Raw genomic sequence first — 19,974 nt, 5'->3', positions numbered from 1 at the left:
CAAGATCCTGTTCTTACCTAAGAGCAAATCTCAACTGAGAAAATACTGGGGAATGTCAGAATCTTTGTGAAAGTAAGTTTATTTTAAGAAGAAAATTCTTCTTAAGAACAGTTGATGAATGAGGCCTGATGTTTTATAAAAGGTTTGGAAGAATATGTTCACGATTTAAAACTCAACTATTACAGAGCGGTACATCTCTGCTCTTTATGAAAATCAAAGTATTAAGGTGGTAATATGTGACTAGTATGTCTGTTTTTTGCCATATATTTATACTTGCACATCAGAGCTTAAATAAAATTAAGTAATATTTACAGTGTGTGTGTGTGTGTACTGGACAGGTGCTGCATTCGGCCGACTGGTGGGTGAAAGCATGGCAGCAGTCTTCCCAGAAGGCATTCACACTGATAGCACTGTGTATCCCATAGTCCCTGGGGGCTACGCTGTTGTAGGTGAGAGCTTTGCATTGTGTATTTGTTCCAGACACCACAGTGTCACTATTCACATCCTACACAACACACATTAACACACCACCACCATGTCAGTTCACTGCAGCGCTGAGAATAATCCACCACCCAACTCATACCTGCTCTGTAGGGGTCCTGAGCGTTGAGGCACAAGGTGAAAGGTGGCTAACAAATTAAAGCAACAGATGGAGTACAGTCTGTAATTGTAGAAATACAGAGTGACCCAGTGTGGTCAGTGGAGCAAAGAGAATAGACAGTGGATGTAGAAATGAGGTGGTGGCTTTAATAATATGGGGATATACAGTACTATGCAGGAGTCTTAACCACCTATGATTAGTATCACCATGAATACAGGAAAAGTAAAATGATTTAACATAATGAAGCACACACACAATATGACACTCACTGGAATAATGGGATTGGGTTTATTCTGATAGTAGGATGTTTTGCTTTGGTTTACTTTTTTTTATCAAATTAACTTATTTTAATTAATGTATTTTTAGAATAAATAAATAGCTTCCTAAATCTCATTTCCTCAGGTGTCTAAAACCTTTGCACAATTTTGATAAAATGTTTTTGAAAGGTGATTCCAGACGTCCAATAGTTTTCCTTCTTTCAGAACCTCTCAGTTTGGACCTGTTGCTGCTGTGTTTTATTCTCACCCGCATAATTGAGCCTGGAGGGTGTGTTGTGTGCGGAGTCATGCATTTTTCATTAACCCTCACCACAGAAGAGCCAAATTAGATCAGGCCAATGGAAATGGCTCCTGCAGTAACAAAAAGGAGTGGAACGCTCGCCTGGAGCCTGAGAGGAAATCAAATCGCTGTCGGGCAACTCCTCGTCACCAGCCACCAACCAGGGCCATGGGACCCATAAAGATAGCAGTTAAATCAATGCCCTGCCGTTAAATAACCATGGTCACAGTATAGCTGCTTTTTCCTCTTATGACCATTATTATAGTCCTGTTTCAGAGCGGTCAGTACATCCCCCCGATGCAGACTGTAATGTACTGCTCCGTGCTGCTGTGTGACTGTGTAGCTGAAGGCAGACAGTTAGGATGAAGTGAGCAATAAAGCAACAAAGAGAGTGAGAGGAAGTTCTTAGAAGTTATTTTGCACCACACAATACTAAATATATCTGTCAGGCTCTGGTTTACCCATGAGCTTTGAGTTTTCTGTGTCTGCTGCAGACACACAGCACTTAATTATTATTTTATTATGTGTACAAATAGGTTTTTGTGTAAAGTATAGATATAATTCAAAATTAAAATATTCTCCCACTCTTTTGTCATTTAATGAAAACGGTTGTGTCTGTTTAATTATGCCAGTTGTCATTTTATTTGACAATAACTATCTAAAAATTGAAGTAGTGTGAAAATGGGGAGTAAAGAATTTATTGTTCATTTTCTGAGTTCATTTTATTGCATTCGTTCTGAGCTCCATCAGGAAAAAGAGCTGCAGGAGCATATGATGGATTTGTTCTGTTTTGAGGGATAATATTGTATCCAAAAGTATGTGTGAGTTTTGATTTGGAGGATTTAAAGATGAGGATTTTGATGTTAGTGATTGTGAATGTAGCATTTTAAAGGTGATGTACACAATTTAATTGAAAAACTTTTTTTATAAAATTCAGAAGGCTCACCTTTTGCTGCTCTCCAGTTGGTTTGCACTCTGAACCAGTCTAATGCGTCTCTCTCCAGTATGCTACGCTTTCTCTCTCTCTCTCTCTCTCTCTCTCTGCTCATGGCAGAGGCATCTGTCAGTTTTTTAGACAATGGAGAGACTCCAAATGTTGAAAAGCACATACCAAGATTGCTCTGTTCCTGCTCCAGAGGAGGGTAATATTGACGCATTGTTGCTGTTTCGAATTACTGAAGGTGGAAATGCCTCTAAACTCGGGAGACGGTTAACCGCATTAACAAAAGTGGTACAAAACTAAGCAGCTTGAGTTACGAATGAGTTTCTCTGGTAATTCAAAGAGTGAGTAAAAACCACCTTAAAACCCAAGGAGCTTGTATTGAGATCTACCTTGTATTTTATATTTAGGTTATTTTTTGTTGAATAAAATAACCATTTGCCCTGTGAAGGACTGGTGCCCCCTTGATGGTGTGTTCCTGCCTTGCACCCAATGATTCCATGTAGGCTCCAGACCCACCGCAACCCTGAAATTGTTAAGCAATTATAGACAATGAATGAATGAATAAAATGACCATTGTCATTTTTAATACTACACAATTTACAATTGTTTAATTACAATTATATGTTTCACAAAAACACTTTAAAAATTATTTGTACACCTAATATTAACTTGATATGTTTCACAACTTGTGAGATGTCATGTGTGTGTACTGTAATCTGGGATGATATGTGTGTTGTGTATGTGTGTGTGTTTTTCCCTCAGGGGCTGCAGCACTGTCTGGAGCGGTCACTCACACGGTATCCACGGCTGTCATCGTATTTGAGCTGACCGGGCAGATTTCTCACATCCTGCCGGTGATGATCGCTGTTATTTTGGCCAACGCCGTGGCCCAGAGCCTGCAGCCCTCTCTGTACGACTCCATCATCAGGATTCAGAAGCTCCCCTACCTCCCAGAACTGGGCTGGGGGCAGGAGTAAGTACTTATCTGCTGTCCTTTATCATGTTAAAGCAACACTATGTAATATTTTACCTTAAAATTAAAGCTTCAAAATCATAGTGATGCTCCACTATAATAGGGAGATCAGAGCCTCTGTCTTTGATACTCCAGGCTCAGCATTGCAGAATCTGCAGTATGTTAGCTTCAGGAGGAGGGCAGGACAACATCACAACTCCACACCCACTTTTAGGACAGTGCTGTAAAAGTGAATTACACTGTAGGGGGCGCACATGAGCCAAATTATTCATAATTTTCACAAAAGGTTTATTCGAATTCACATTAATTGAAGAACCCAACCGCTTTGTCACCCCTGGACGGTCATGTTTATCATCTAGCCTACATCCAGGCCACTAGGTGTCAGTATAATAATTGTAAGGGAAAAAATCCAAGAAAAACAAGGGCCGAAATGCAAAGAAATCTGTATCTAGATATTTTGAACTAGCTGAATTCAGCTTATATACTTGTATAGGTTGTCTACAAACGTTCGGTGTGTAGTATCAAGCGTATACACTTAGAACAGCTGTTGTTGTGTGTGTGTATGTAGTGCGTGTCTTTTTAACAGGTCCAGGCTCTCACTATTCATTCCCACTTTTCTGCTCTGTAGGAAGTATAATATCCGAGTGGAGGACATCATGGTGAGAGATGTGCGCTACATCACACTGTCCTCCACTTATCGGGATCTGCAGGAGGCTCTAATGGCTGGCCACCTTAAAACTCTCGCCCTGGTCGAGTCTAGAGGTGAGATGATGGCTGTGCTCCAATCTGTGTGCTTGTGTTCTAACTAACACTTATCTAGAGCATAGGTTTCATTTAATTAATAATGTAGTTATTTTGTAACCAATTTGTACTAAACCCCTACTATTATGTCATTTAAATTGCAGTATGTTACACTTAAAGTAAACTGAGTAGAATAGTCATGTTATTTTGTACCACTTTTGTAATAAAATACATTTTCTGAGCTGACTGAGCTCTATCAAGTCAAATGTGCAATTATTTGTCACTTGTTATGACATACAGTGAAGTTTGTCTTCCACATTTAAAAGACATTAAAAGTGTACTTAAATTATTAATAAAACAAAAAACAGTAATACAAACGCATTGTTAAGGTTCTGTTAATCCACTGTGCAGACCGGTGCAGCTGAAAGTAGAATGACACAATTCAATATGGGCTGTCTTAATAGACAACGGTACTTTCAATATCTTAAAAACCAAAAGTGTGGCTTCTGAGGAGTCGCTACACAGCCTCAGTCCCACTCTCCACCTCATTCAGCACTCATCCTCCCAGTCCAGATCTCCAAAATCCAGGATTATACTCAGTCTCAAAATGCTGCCCACATGATTCAACCCCTCAGGAAATAAGCAAGGGCTACAGAAGTGTCCAGGACAAGATCCCAGTCAACCCTACTCGGATCCACACCACTGAGGAATAAACTCTTGATTCTGAACCTGGAAGTCATAGATACATATATATGAGTGGTGTTCCTGTATTTTCTCACCTTAAACCAGGATGACTAAACGATGAGATGTCCAAGGAAGACCCACTACATTCCTGAGAGGAAGGTAACTGTGGTCTTATATGTTTCATCATCTTTCCATATTCAAGACAACCCCCCCCCCCCAAAAAAAAGGAAGGCTCAGAGCGAGACTTGGTGGTGGCTTTGTGGGAAAAAAACCTTGCCTCTTGTTCAGGAGGTTGCTTGTTTGAATCTGGCCTTGTCTCAGCCTTGGTTGTGATGTGGGGGTCCACTGTGGAGGAGCAGTGAGAAAGAGAAGAGACACAAGGAGAATATCTGCAAGTCCCACCCCTTGTTTCATTCAGGTTCTATAACCCATTCTTCCCATGTCTCCAGAGTGAGCCTGGGCTGTCTCTTCCCCTTCTCAGGTAATGCCTTCTTACCTTCTTCCCCCATGTGTTTGAACCAATAACATCCTCAGCACAGTGACATAGCATCTACCAGTGAGCCACAGGATCTCACAAGTCATGCTTCTATTTTTTTTTTTGGACATTTATCTTTTGAACTCTCAGCTTTAGACAGAAGTCTTGAAAAATCTCAACAAGAACAGGATTTGAACCAACAACCTTCAGGCTGCTGGGGCATAGCTTTAACCAGCAGTCCAGAGGACCTTGGAAGTGCCAGACATGTACATCGGTGAGAGGAGATTTGTAAGGATCTTATCCTGGTCTTAGTCTTAAGAGACCTGTGATATCGAGGCTATCGGCTGTCTTTTGTGAGACTTGGCAACTGTCTGAAAGTATTGCACCATGTTTCTCCTGGTTTTGAGCTTCCTTCTTCCAGCTCTACGAGCCCTTCTCATTTTTACATGGAATCGATTGTTTCTTAACCAATGCGTTTCTTCTTAATCACCTTCTGCATGCCTCAGCTCTCAGAAACTAACAGGAACAGGAACCTGCTGTGACTTATCAGGACAACGTTATGTCTCTGTTAACATCACAGACTAGACATGCACAATTAACCTCAAAGCACCACAGCACTTAGGTAGAACATCTGCACCTTGTGTTTCCGAGTATCTGTGGTAGAAACAGTCCTGAGTACTTATTGAAGGCCTTTCATAAATTTTCTCTTTCTCTCTGGTCTTTCCACCACTTTTCTCCTCTGTGCTCCCATCTGACTGTAGACTCCATGATCCTGTTGGGCTCCATTGAGCGGTCTCAGCTCCAGTCTCTCCTCTCTGAACAGCTGGGACGAGGTCGAAGGCTCGAATTCCTGCGAGAACGAGCTCAGGATAACGGCACCCACGTCCCCTCCTTCTCCCAGGATTCCTCGCCGAAGGCCACTAGAGGAGTCCGCTTCCTGGTGAGAGATGACCCGAGGGGGGGGTGATAATGCTGGGAGATGATAGAGGGAAAAGGGACCATATGTTCTGCAGGGTGGAGGTTTGATAAAAGGATTAGGAATCTCTTTTACAGATGTCCTGAAAGCATGTTCTCCTTTTTCTCAGTGCCTATTTCACAGCTTGTTTAAACTCCCTCTCTGTAGATTTCCACTGAGGAATCCTCCTACAGCCCCACTCTGACCAACTCCCAAATCCCCCTCAAATCGGCTCTGAAGACGGTTTCTTCCATCAGCAACACAGAGACTCTGAACAGTGTGTATACACCCCTCTGCACATTGGAACATACACACTCTCACACACACACACACTGTATTACTCCAGTAATACCTTACTCCAGGGGTTTTCAAACATTTTGGACATGTGCCCCCTTCAGTCTGTCAGTTTTAAGCGTCATAACACCTCCAGTGTCTATTTCTATCTCTATTCTTTCCCATTTACACAATAAAATAAACACATTTAAAAAATCAAGCTTCTATGAGTTTCTATTCCCTTTAAAAAATATTCCCTTTCACAGAGTAAAATCTTTCGCACATAAAAAATGGATGCAATTTTTAACATAGTGGAACCTTCAAACCAAATCCGACACATTTTCTGTCTCTGCACCGTGAAATCACGGGAAGACATTGGAAAAGGAATAATATTATAAGGAATTAATATAAGGAAAAAAAGGATTTATTGAGTAGGAATATTTATTAATTTTTCATTTTAGTGTAAACACCGCAACTAAACGACACGCACTGAATCTGCCCCAGTCTCCAGAACAACACGGGAGTTCAGCAGTGTTTCCGAAGGACACTTTTGTTCTCAGCGTGTTATGTTTTAAGCTTTTGTGTTCTGCTTCGAACAAGATGAGCCACCATCGTGTTAATTTGTTTGGTCTGTAACCATGACAATGGCTCTGTGATTGGTTGGCCTGATTTTTTAAAGCATCTGTCAAACACAGAAAATAAAACAGGTTTTTATTCAAAATCTGATGCAGCATCGCAGTCTGTCAGTTTGGGACTCGGTGTGAAGGACAACGTTAAAATACATGAGTTCGTTTTCAAAACTTGACGTGTATTTTTTTTCATGTGTAAAAATCAGACTCTGTGAAAAGGCCAAAAGTCTGTTTTCCACCAACATGAAACTGATTTGGAACTGCACTTACTGACTACCTCTGGTGCATATTGCTTATTTTCAAGCATATTTGGAGTTTGGAGATTATATTATATATCATGCACAAATTATATTAAATAAATTAACCTTTTGGATTTCCACCAACATAATTTGTTTCTCAAACCAGAAAGGTTTGTTCCCAGCTGGAACCAATGAAGAGTCATTTCCTCATTGCGAACTGTGAGGACGAGATACAGGAGCTCCTGAAAGAGCTCAGAGCCTCAAATAAAGCGTTATGAAGCAGTGAAGCTGGACGAGTCATTTACAGAGTGTTATATCATCTTCGATTATATTCTGGGTAAAAACCAGATAACCAGATGGGTCTGTGGAGTTTTTAGTTTTAAAATGGGAAATAAAAACCAGAAAATTCCTCAGTGCACCACAAGCTGACTTCAAATGAAGACAGTAACCATGCTACTATTGGCCAGAGTCTAGTGGGTGAAAAATGATTTTTTAAGCACCATCAAAACAGGGAAACTGCAGTATTATATTTATCTGTTGAGTGTTTGCATTCACCCCAGACCACGTCCAACAAGTTGAAAACCCCTGTCTTACTTCCGCACTCTTTCATGCTCTTTGTTCTGATGCAGGTTCTCCAAGTATGTCCTGTGGAGAGCAAGTGAAGGAGCAGGTGGAGGTAAGGAAACCTTTCCACTAGGAGTGGGAGTTGATTGTAAACTCTGGGCCAATTTATGCGTCTGCGTTGAACCTACGCCATAGGCAATGCAAAGGTCCCACTACAAAAGTAACCCTACATCGTAACCTGACACACACCTCCCCAGAGGGCTGCACAGACCGCAACGACTGTGATTGGACAGGGTCAAACAAAAATGGAACAAGTGGAACAAGGAAAAATATGGATGCCACTGGGGAACAAAAAATATATTGCTACAAGGAGCAAGAACACACAGGAGAAGTGCTGGCGTTGTATTTGTTGCTTTCCTGCCACAACTTGTAAACTATGGTCTGTTCCAATTAGCGCCCTCTTCCCTTAATAGTGTACATTAGGGATTTATTTATTTGTTTAATGTTACACTTATATAGCACCTTTCTAGAAACCCAAGGAAGCTTTACAATCAGCACTCAACATTCAATCCACACACTGGCGAGAAGCAGCAGCCAAACGCGTACAGTGCACTCTCAACTAGAAATGACCATCCACCTGGAGGACTATATCGACGCTAGGATTTCATCCAGGATAGAGCACCAATCCATATCTGGGCACGCACACGTTTCAGTTGGTTGTGTAACTGCAGAGTGAAGCAGTGCAAGATTATAATTACTCACAATGACATAGGGCAACACAGAAGCATAAATTGCCCTTAACACACCTAAGTGCTGCACAATGTATCATTATTTGCAGTCTTTAAACACAACATATAAATAGGCTCCTGGCAGCTAAGAGGCTGAGGACACTTTCTGAATGTGGTGGGGACATGTCTCCACTTTCAGACACCAAACATGTTTTGTATAATATGACTAAATTTGATGTAAAGGAAGGAAATCATGTGTCTGACTCCGTACTTAACTGTTGCTTTATGATTGTGTTAACGTCGTGTTTGCATTGTATGTTTCTTGATATATTTGTCCTTGTTTCTGGAGAAGAGATGGTGGGTTGTCAGTGTCCCCTCATGGCTTTTTAACATTACAGATGTGCACGCGTGGAGAGCGTTGTTGCATTGAACACTGCAGTAACGCTGTGTGCTCCTCCCCTTTTCTTTATTTGTCCTCTTCCTAAAGAGCACGGCTGGCTCCGTGGCTCCTAAGAGGAGCAGGAGGCCCAAGCGTGTGAAGAGAACTGTGGCGGTAAGAGCACTGCCAGGAAACTGCTCCAGCTTCCTGCTGGAACTCCAGCAGAACCGGAACCCCTCCACAGCCAAGCGGGCCTTTCACAGCCTTCACACACACCCCGCTGGCACGCTCTTCTGTCTCACGCATTGAAAACGTGACGCAGTGAACCTACTTGATTTAAATGTGTGTGTTATATTAGTTTTAAGCAGAACTCCTTTAAAGCCACTGTCCACTCATGTTCTGACTCATTCTCCATGATCTGTGTGGGTGGAGGTGAATGAGCTCTGAAAAGGAGCAGAGGACAATGCAGGATTTTGGCATTTGAGAGATTTTTAAAAACCACTTTCCCAGAACCAGAGTTAGACATACGTTTATATCCCTATGCTTAATATAGACCCTGCTTAGAATGTGTATTATACAGTAACACTTGTGTGGGTCGAAATCTTGTCCAGGATGTTAAATGACACCAGTTCAGCGTAGACACGTTTCAGTGAACTGGAGTTTTACAGTCTTGCAGCTTTACAGTACACCAGCTGACGTTAGCATGCATTTGACACAACCTCCAGAAAGGCTATAAAGTGTATTTTATAAGTGTAAGTTGGATAGTTAAATACATGTACAGAGCTTTCTCTGGCTGCACAACATGATGGGAGTCAGGCAGGCATATGAGACGAGGAATGGTACGGTCCACTTTAGGGGTTTTTGACCTCGTCTTACAATATTCTTCAAGCCATGAATATGGGGAATATATTGAAATATTTACAATTACAGTTTAGAAAGAGATAGATATAATTCATTTTAACCGTTTTTAGGAGGGTAAATGACCAATTCCTTGGCTTTTAAACTGCTACCGTATAAACATATCATCACTCTCCAATCAGAAACATGTATCTCCATGTTTGTGGATGTTTAGTTTACTACATCATTTGAACATAGCATCTGTCCTAGATGCTATGCTCACACTAGATGAGTTCCAAAGCCTAGGCTGCAGCCAAGGTAGGATGTGTCCTCAGTAGGACTGTCCTATGAAGGCTCCTTTTTAGTAACCCAATCACACAAATGGAACTGTCAAAGGAGGCTGTGTCGTGACGTCACGAGAAAAGTCTGCAAGACAATACTACTAAAAATATTAAAACTCATACTTTAATCTATAAACACTCAAATTATTGTAATATGCCAATAATCGTTTTGATTAAATATGGTATAGGGACCAATAGTTTACTTAATTAGTTATTTTACACTTTACAAAGTAAACAAACTCTGTAGGTCAGTTTTTTGTCGTGTCTTATTCATTTGCTCCAACGCACACTACATGCACAGAGGATTGTTGATAACTGAGGGCCACGAAGGATACGTGTGTTGCACCCTTTAGATAACTCCGAATGTAGGCTGCATTTCTCGGCTGTATACAAAGGATCCTTCAGATTGGAACAGCCTTCTGTGACGTAGCGGCTGAGAATGCAACTGAGCTCGGCCTCAGACTTGGCTTTGGAACGCAGCTACTGTGTTAAAAGATCATGACGAATGGACCAATAGAAATGCTCCAAAATTACTGGATAGCAACAATATACTGAATTTAACACAAGTAAAATATTTTATTCCTTGGCAATTGTTTTAAGATAAACATGAATTTTTATTTAGCTTAAACAAGAGTGAACAGTGGCTTTAATATTGCACTGCATAAACAGAAATTACACTAAAAAACAAATCTGGTATAATATAAAATGATGTCCACATCTGAATCGAGTAAATTTGCTGCTTCACTTCTGATGTCAGTGTTCTAGCACCACACACAGCCAGTCCTCATGGAGCAGTATGGATTCATTCAGGAATCTATTCATACTACATTAAAAATAAAAGGGTGGCAAAAGATTCTTTGGAGTGAAGCCTTAGTCAAAACCACTCTCGGTTCCTGACAGCAGTGGAGTTGGCAGTAAACTCTCTAGATCTCTCTGTGTGGGCGGAGCTAGAGGAAAAGTAACCAAGTTATTTTCTGCTCCAGCACAGATTCCTGTGTGTTAACAGCAGACTGATGCTGGATGTGGAAAGCAATCAACATCACCAGAAAATACCTCAGAACCATGTAATAACAAAGACACAGTGAAAATGACACGATGCACAATAGCATCCACTAGTGGAACAGGCCCTTAAAGTGAACATGCAGCTAGAGTTACTTGGCACATAAAAAAAAAACAAGTTGCTGATTAATGACGTTACACATAAAACCAAGATTTAACACTTAACACTTAAATAATAATCTGCTGACACCTTAACAGTTTTTGAGCTGTAACTCTACACCTTCAAAGAGCACACACAGATCTATGAATATGTCATTAGTCCCTGCCTGTCCCCACCCACCTGCAGCTGGAAAGCCCCACCCTGAGTTGATGGGATTGGTTTCTTAGATGTGTAAGGTACAAAACCGTGAATCCATGTTTCCGACTATTTTTGGAACGCTGCAGTTTTAAAGTAGAAATGATTAACCAGTTAACCACCGCTTAAACACTCACAATATGATTTTTAACACACACACAATTAACCACCACACACATGGTCACAAGACTATACATCACCACACACACTTACAAGAATATACACCACCACTCACACACACACAAAACTATACACCACACACACATACACTCACAAGACTATACACCACACACACGCTTACAAGACTATACATCACCACACACACACTTGCAAGAATATACACCACCACTCACACACACACAAAACTATACACAACACACACATACACTCACAAGACTATACACCACACACACACTTACAAGACTATACATCACCATACACACACTTACAAGAATATACACCACCACTCACACACTCACAAAACTATACACCACACGCACACACGCTTGCAAGACTATACATCACCACACACACTTACAAGACTATACATCACCATACACACACTTACAAGAATATACACCACCACTCACACACTCACAAAACTATACACCACACGCACACACACTTACAAGACTATACACCACACACACACACTTACAAGACTATACATCACCACACACACTTACAAGACTATACATCACCATACACACACTTACAAGAATATACACCACCACTCACACACTCACAAAACTATACACCACACTCACACACACTTACAAGACTATACATCACCACACACACTTACAAGACTATACATCACCATACACACACTTACAAGAATATATACCACCACTCACACCTCACACACACACAAAACTATACACCACACGCACACACACTTACAAGACTATAGACCACACACACACTTACAAGACTATAGATCACCATACACACACTTACAAGAATATACACCACCACTCACACACTCACAAAACTATACACCACACGCACACACACTTACAAGACTATACACCACACACACACACTTACAAGACTATACATCACCATACACACACTTACAAGAATATACACCACCACACACACACTCACAAAACTATACACCACACGCACACACGCTTACAAGACTATACATCACCACACACACTTACAAGACTATACATCACCACACACACTTGCAAGAATATATACCAACACTCACACACACACAAAACTATACACCACACACACATACACTCACAAGACTCTACACCACACACACACTTACAAGACTATACATCACCACACACACACTTACAAGACTATACATCACCATACACACACTTACAAGAATATACACCACCACTCACACACTCACAAAATTATACACCACACGCACACACACTTACAAGACTATACATCACCACACACACTTACAAGAATATACACCACCACTCACACACTTAAAAGAATATACACCACCGCTCACACACTCACAAGACTTTAAAACACACAGAATATATACCAACACTCACACACACACAAAACTATACACCACACACACACTTACAAGACTATACACCAAACACACACTTACAAGACTATACATCACCACACACACACTTACAAGACTATACATCACCATACACACACTTAAAAGAATATACACCACCGCTCACACACTCACAAGACTTTAAAACACACACTTACAAGACTATACATCACCACACACACACTTACAAGAATATACACCACCGCTCACACACTCACAAGACTATACACCACACACACTTACAAGACTATACATCACCACACACACACTTACAAGAATATACACCACTACTCACACACTCACAAAACTATACACCACACGCACACACGCTTGCAAGACTATACATCACCACACACACTTACAAGACTATACATCACCATACACACACTTACAAGAATATACACCACCACTCACACACTCACAAAATTATACACCACACGCACACACACTTACAAGACTATACATCACCACACACAAGACTATACATCACCATACACACACTTACAAGAATATACACCACCACTCACACACTCACAAAATTATACACCACACGCACACATGCTTACAAGACTATACACCACACACACACTTACAAGACAATACACCACACACACATCTTAAAAGAATATACACCACCACTCACACACTCACAAGACTTTAAACCACACACACTTACAAGAATATACACCACCGCTCACACACTCACAAGACTATACACCACACACACTTACAAGACTATACATCACCACACACACACTTACAAGAATATACACCACTACTCACACACTCACAAAACTATACACCACACGCACACACGCTTGCAAGACTATACATCACCACACACACTTACAAGACTATACATCACCATACACACACTTACAAGAATATACACCACCACACACACACTTACAAGAATATACACCACCACTCACACACTCACAAGACTATACATCACCACACACACTTACAAAAATATACACCATCACTCACACACTGACAAAACTATATACACCACCATACACACACTCACTGTCTAACAAGACTAAACACTGGATTTACACTACATTGTTTGAGCACATCTTCGTGCTTTGGCCATCACTCCCAACAGCTTTTTAGCCCCTTTATTTTTAAGAGTAAGTATTCAGGACAATCTTTGTTCTGTTAATGATATATAGCTTTGCATGAGACTCTTCAAAATCCTCCTTGTGTGTGTGTGTGTGGTTCCTGATCTCATACGGACGTCTCAGTGCTCCATGTTGAAATCTGAACAGAGAAATGATGATGCCTGTTAAATTGAATTGAGCTCAGTTGAACTTGAAACCTCAATCTCTCCTCAGTAAATTGGGAATCTTGAAGTAATGAGGCTGTTCTCGCTGCTGGTTTTTATCGCTTCCGTAACGGCCCCCGATCTCCTCTGTTCTCCTTTAGGCTGTGCTAAATGTGTTGCTAAAGCTTGCTGAGGTTCAGTAAAGCTTTAGCTGCTTCTGTGGGTTGATCGGTGTGTCATCTGTCTCCTGAACCATATGCATGCGTATTCATGAAGGGAACAGTGTGACTGGTGTGTGTTACAGGGGTGTAGTGTTTGTTCTCTGCTTAGTGTTGGGATTCTGTGTTTTTAGGACAGTCCTGATGTTGAAGACGACATGTCAACCGCAGAGGTACAATTTTACAGCTTAATAAAGACATTTTTTTGCTGTTGTTACTGGTTAATTATACTCTTTTTGTCAGCTGTGCTATTAAACAGTGATTTTTGCCTTAAGCAATTGTCTATTTAATGACATGCCCCTGTTTAATCATGCAAAACAAGTTCTCCACCCATCACACTCAGAAACAGCTTATCATTAGCAGAGTATTAATGAGAGAACTGGAGATTGATCTAAAACATCAATCAGCTGTGACATAAAAATAAGCTCCTTGTTTCTACACTCAGTGTCCACACGGTCACACTTTAGTTCTACAATTACAGACTGTTTTAAAAACTCCAGCAGCACTGCTGTGTCTGATCCACTAATACCAACACAACACACACTTACACACCACCACCATGTCAATGTCACTGCAGCACTGAGAATGATCCACTACCAAAATCATGCCTGCTCTGTGGGGGTCCTTGCCATTGAAGAATAGGGGGAAAAGGGGCTAACAAGGTATGCAGAACAACACACAGGCTACAGGCTAATATTGGTCAGCGTGGGCAGAGTGTAGAAAGGAGGAGGGCTGATGAGGTGTTGTTCTAGATAATGACTATGTTTCTGCCTCTTTGCCTCAGATAGCTGAGTGGGAGGAGCAACAGCTGGATGAATCGGTCAATTTCAACAACTGTAAGATAGACCCTGCCCCCTTCCAGCTGGTGGAACGCACATCTTTACATAAAGTAAGCTCCTCTCGGCACCTCCTTTGTTGTATTCTTGTCTTTTCATATTAAAGCCTTAACATAATCAGACACATGGAGGACTCACTTCAAAGACACTCGCTGGCTTTGAACTTGCTTTTCTTGAAGGCTCTGAGAAGAGTTTTGTTTGCCATCTGCTTCGTTAAAAAGAGCTCTGTATGAATTCACACTGAAAAGAAAAAAATACTCTAAAAATACTTTTACGTGGAAGTGAACAATAAGAAAGATCTGTCTGCGGATGTTCCCTTTGATGAGACAATTTTCAGAGCATGTCTTTTTAACTGTGCTTTCCTTGTGTTGATATTGTGTGTGTGTGTGTGTGTGTGTGTGTCTCAGACACACACTATTTTCTCTCTTCTGGGTCTGGATCATGCCTATGTGACGAGTACTGGGAGACTTGTTGGAGTGGTCTCTTTAAAAGAGGTGCGTTGAAAACGTTAATTCCACCAGGTGGATGTACTGTATCGTGCCGAACTTTCAGACACCTGAGAAAATGAGATTAAAAAAGCTTTTTATCTGAGCAGTAAGAGTTTATTTGCTCAATAAAACAAGTAAAATCCAAAATATTAGAATAAACCCAACAGTGTGTGTGTGTGTGTGTGTGTGTGTGTGTGTTGGTTTAACCATTTCCTCCCCTAATGACAGTCCAGTATTATTTGAGGTTATTCTCCAATCCCTAGTTTTAGTGGTTAATAAATACTTCATTATGTTAAAACAAGTGTGCTGTTGATTTTTTAAAAAATCCATACGATCAGGGAGAACATCTGGAAACACACTTTGTTCTTCACATTTGCTCACAACACAGCTACTACTTTTTAGAAAAAATGTTAAAAAATGTTAAAGTACCACAAATCTTAGGCAGGTTAATTTTGCACAGTACTGTACATTCACTCCACAGCCTGTTTAGAAATGTTTTTTGTTGTTTATGCTTTAACTGTTTTATATTTGTTTGATCCATGCTCATTCACTACATGGTCACACTTCATCAATGCTATATCTTTGTGCCGTAGCTGAGGAAGGCAATCGAGGGCTCAGTGACAGTGACCGGGGTGAAGGTCCGTCCTCCTCTCGCCAGTTTCAGAGACAGTGGGACGAGCAGCAGCGTGTCTGAGGTCACAGAGCTGCACAAGCTCTGGACTCGCCACAGGAGTCTGCCATTGCCACGGGAACCCAATCCACCGGACCTCGGCGACCAATCGGAGCAGCCATCTGAGGGCAGCTTGGTCAACGAGACAGACTGCACTGAGCTGTCCAGTCAGAACAGCCCTTTACACACGGACGACCAGTCGGAGATCACCTACGCTGAGGCCACGCCCACAGAGGAGTACAAGTCAGAGCTGCCCTGTGACCATGACTCCGCCCACCGTCTCGAGGACTTCTCAGACACCGCCAGCGAACTCGGCCTGGCGCAAAATGATGAACTTCCCTGCGAGGGGAGTCCCTCAAATGCTGGCAACCAGCCTGAATGACGGCTGGCTTTTTATTGGTAATGCACACTCCATATGTTCTACTAAGCAGCTTTCTGTGAATTCAGGGTGAGGAGGCTTTGAGGGAGGAGTGTATCGTCTGTCGGCAAAACCTCGTATCTCCTATTTTAGTTTTCATTAATTTTGCACCTTTTGAAAACGCCAGCCCTTTACATAGTGCTAGGCCTGTGTTTGGTGAAAGTTAAGACAGGAAGAGCCCCTAGTGACCATAAGAACTCTCTTTAAGGATGTTGGTGGTGGTGTGCTACTCTGCAGTTTTATTTGACCTGTTGTAGACGAGCTGGATTGGTTAAGGCAGCTGTTGAGTTGAGCTGAATTTTGCGCATTATTTCCACATTCAACAAACGGCTTTATATCACATCCCGTCATAGGGTGTAGGACCATGTCAGGTCTCAGATGTTTGAAAAAACAGCTTTAGGTTTCTGATATAGAGCGCCATGTGAGAATAAGAGAGTTCAGGTGGTAAAGCCTATGATATTTACTAATTTTAACTAATTTTCCAATTTTATCACTCGATCCTTTAAAGTTTTGTGGCCAAATAAATAAATGTAATTAATATATATATATAATATGAGAGAGAGAGAAAGAGAGAGAGAAATATTCTACAACCATAGTTTTATAGAAACTGTCTAATGGAGCTTTTCCATTTCATGGTCCTGATTCTTCTGCTTCTCCATCAGGTAAATTTGGTCCTGGAACCAGGTTCTTTTTCAGTTTACACGATGTGTAAACAATGCTTAACGTTACAACAGCCATTGTTGTGGTTTCCATATCTCTCTGTTCCCATTAGAAACAAGGTTTGAGACTACACTGGATATATCTCAGGGGAGGAGTTGTGGGAATGGACAACCAAACAGAGAGTAGAGTCAGTACCATGGAGTGGAAAAGCACCAGAAGAGTTACAGGACTAAAATGTGTTGCTCTTCTTTTTACAAATTTCAAACACAATAAACCCACCACAGTGAATAGGAGGACTCTTACCAGCACAGGCCTATATCAGGATGAATGGACTGACAGAACCAGTCCAGGAGAGACAATAAACCTTGATAAATTAATGTAAAGAAATGTTTTTATTTTCTGTACAGTTTTTGGAGATGGGAGGTTTTCTCACGACGGCAATGATATCCACAGCAAAGCACACGTCTTTTACTTTAAATGTGTTACTCACTTTAAGTGTGTCTGTGTGTGCGTGTGCAGATCATTCCTGGTGTGTGTTTGTACTCAGAAGTGAAACGAAGACATTTTGAATGTACAGATGCGCATAGCATGATTTTGTCTCTGTGAACACGGTGATGTCATCGTTTACATATGTTTGTGTTCATTTGATTGTCATAAAGAGGAGTGAGTGTGTGTGTGTGTGTGAGACTCAGCTGCACATAGCCCATGTTCCCATCTGGAGCTGACGCTTTTAATCTAAATAAGATTCTCTCTGAGAGCCAAGCTACAATTTCTCTCTAAATATAGCCCCTAATAGCTCACAGTGATGGAATACAATGGGGTGGGGTGAGAGGGTTCAAGACATCAGCATCGGGCACAAAAATGGTTCAGTGAAAGAAAAATGACATCAAATGAGAACAATAATGTAGTTGATATCTCATCATCACTGAAACTGCTGAGAAAATCTCTCTCACTATCAAATCAAAACCTTACAATGTGACATCATCTGAAAACATCAGATGCCACTTACACTACGTGAATACTCACTCTCACACTCCCTCGTCTCCACAGTGGAACATGGTTCTGGTTCTTAATGAAACGTTTGCTTTGGTCAAAACCCCACAAGCCCAACAACAGCGTTCTCCCCTTGTCTAAACAGACCTGTTCAGAACGCCTACTTTCAGCACCTGTTCCTTTAAATGATAACAAGCTGCTTGCTGTTCACTCAGACCCAGGCGCACAGCAGTGAGGAGTGATGAGCAGAAGCCCTGGTTTTTAGCCATTTTCACTCAGTTCTCTTTCTTCTCGTTTTCTCCGTTTTTACTCAGAGCTCTTATTTCTCCGCACTTGTTGTGTCCATTTTGCAGCATTTAACCTTGTCTTTGCGCTCTCACATCAACGCGGGTCCAGCGCTGTGATTGGACAGACTCAGACAAGCGGGCGGGGCAATCCTATAGTCTACGCACTTGATGTTAGAAGCCGAGCAGAAACAGAAAAGCTCAGTTTATCTTGTCTTGTTTCACAGTGTGTGGGTTTATGGGCTCCAAATCCACACAGTTATGTGAACATTTTTTTGTGATCATTTTCCCAAAAGTTAAGGTCATTATTGCCAGTATTGGAAAAACTGCAAGATGGAATAAAGGGACAATATGAAGAGCAATGGTAGGTTAAACAATGACATGAAAGAAAGAGAAAGAGAGAAAGAGAAAGTAAAGGTGTGGTTCCTCACAGACTCATTCATCCCAGGGTTATTTTAACACATTGTAATTACCATGTGAGGAAAGGACTACAGAGAAAGGATGAACACATTCATCTGCATTTACACTCAGTTGTTGTAACTTAATTTGCATATTTTCAGCCAAACACACACACACACACACACACACAATCCTTTGCTGTCAAAAATGGGAGGACACAGTAGCACACTTTTTACAACAGGCATCACAAGACAGATTTACAGAATTCTAGATCTGAGGAACAGCAGCAGGAAAAGATTCCTCGACATGAGAGGAACCAATGAGAGGAGCCAAGACTCAAAAGGGGGCCCATTGTCCTCTGGTCGACACCAAAGCACAAGAAGAAACAAAGAGAAGCGTGTGAACAGAGGGCTGTGTGTAAACATACAGCAATGTGATTAAGAAATCTGTGTGTAAACAGCAGTGTATAAACAAAGAGCAGCACGTAAACAGAGCAGAATAAATTTCCATGTGGAATTTCCATCTGGATGACTGAGGAGTTACAGTGAACATAACCTTATGTGTAGCATTATGTTAAAAGTGAGGAAGAGTGTCAGGAAAGGCTCAATGTGTGTGTTATTGTAAAAGAACAGGGAGAAATACAGACATCTAGGAAGCAATGTATTCATTAATAGTCATTCTGGTTATTCTTAGATATTCCTTGGGCTGTGTGGTAAATAGAGGCCCAACTGAAGCATGTGGAAAAGCCAGATGTAAACAGCTGTTCAACTCAATCCAGTTTTTTTTTTTTTTTTGAGTAGTCAAGGAGCAACTCAAATTCAAAAAAATACTGAAAAGAAGCAGAACGAAGCCAATCTGAGGTCGTAAATCATTCATTGTCTGTAACCGCTTATCCAGTTCGTGGGTCCGGAGCCTTCC

The 19,974-nt window shown here is 41.2% G+C and overlaps 1 protein-coding gene across 1 annotated transcript in view; it reads left to right on the top strand.

Moving 5' to 3' along the window:
* The window catches only part of LOC136678786 (chloride channel protein 2-like), a 76,203-nt gene extending 56,377 nt beyond the window's left edge, over window positions 1-19,826 (top strand). The window contains exons 16-26 of the mRNA XM_066656921.1: window positions 339-449; window positions 2,865-3,075; window positions 3,704-3,837; window positions 5,737-5,915; window positions 6,099-6,207; window positions 7,701-7,747; window positions 8,851-8,916; window positions 14,443-14,481; window positions 15,093-15,197; window positions 15,552-15,638; window positions 16,226-19,826. Of these exons, the coding sequence (XP_066513018.1) occupies window positions 339-449; window positions 2,865-3,075; window positions 3,704-3,837; window positions 5,737-5,915; window positions 6,099-6,207; window positions 7,701-7,747; window positions 8,851-8,916; window positions 14,443-14,481; window positions 15,093-15,197; window positions 15,552-15,638; window positions 16,226-16,684 (1,547 nt within the window). The 3' untranslated portion in view covers window positions 16,685-19,826. The remainder of the gene's footprint in view (window positions 1-338; window positions 450-2,864; window positions 3,076-3,703; window positions 3,838-5,736; window positions 5,916-6,098; window positions 6,208-7,700; window positions 7,748-8,850; window positions 8,917-14,442; window positions 14,482-15,092; window positions 15,198-15,551; window positions 15,639-16,225) is intronic.
* The last annotated feature ends 148 nt before the right edge of the window (window positions 19,827-19,974 follow it).

The sequence above is a fragment of the Hoplias malabaricus genome, chromosome Y, assembly GCF_029633855.1.
Source record: "Hoplias malabaricus isolate fHopMal1 chromosome Y, fHopMal1.hap1, whole genome shotgun sequence".
Classification (NCBI taxonomy): domain Eukaryota; kingdom Metazoa; phylum Chordata; class Actinopteri; order Characiformes; family Erythrinidae; genus Hoplias; species Hoplias malabaricus.
This window is presented reverse-complemented; position numbering and strand designations above follow the sequence as displayed.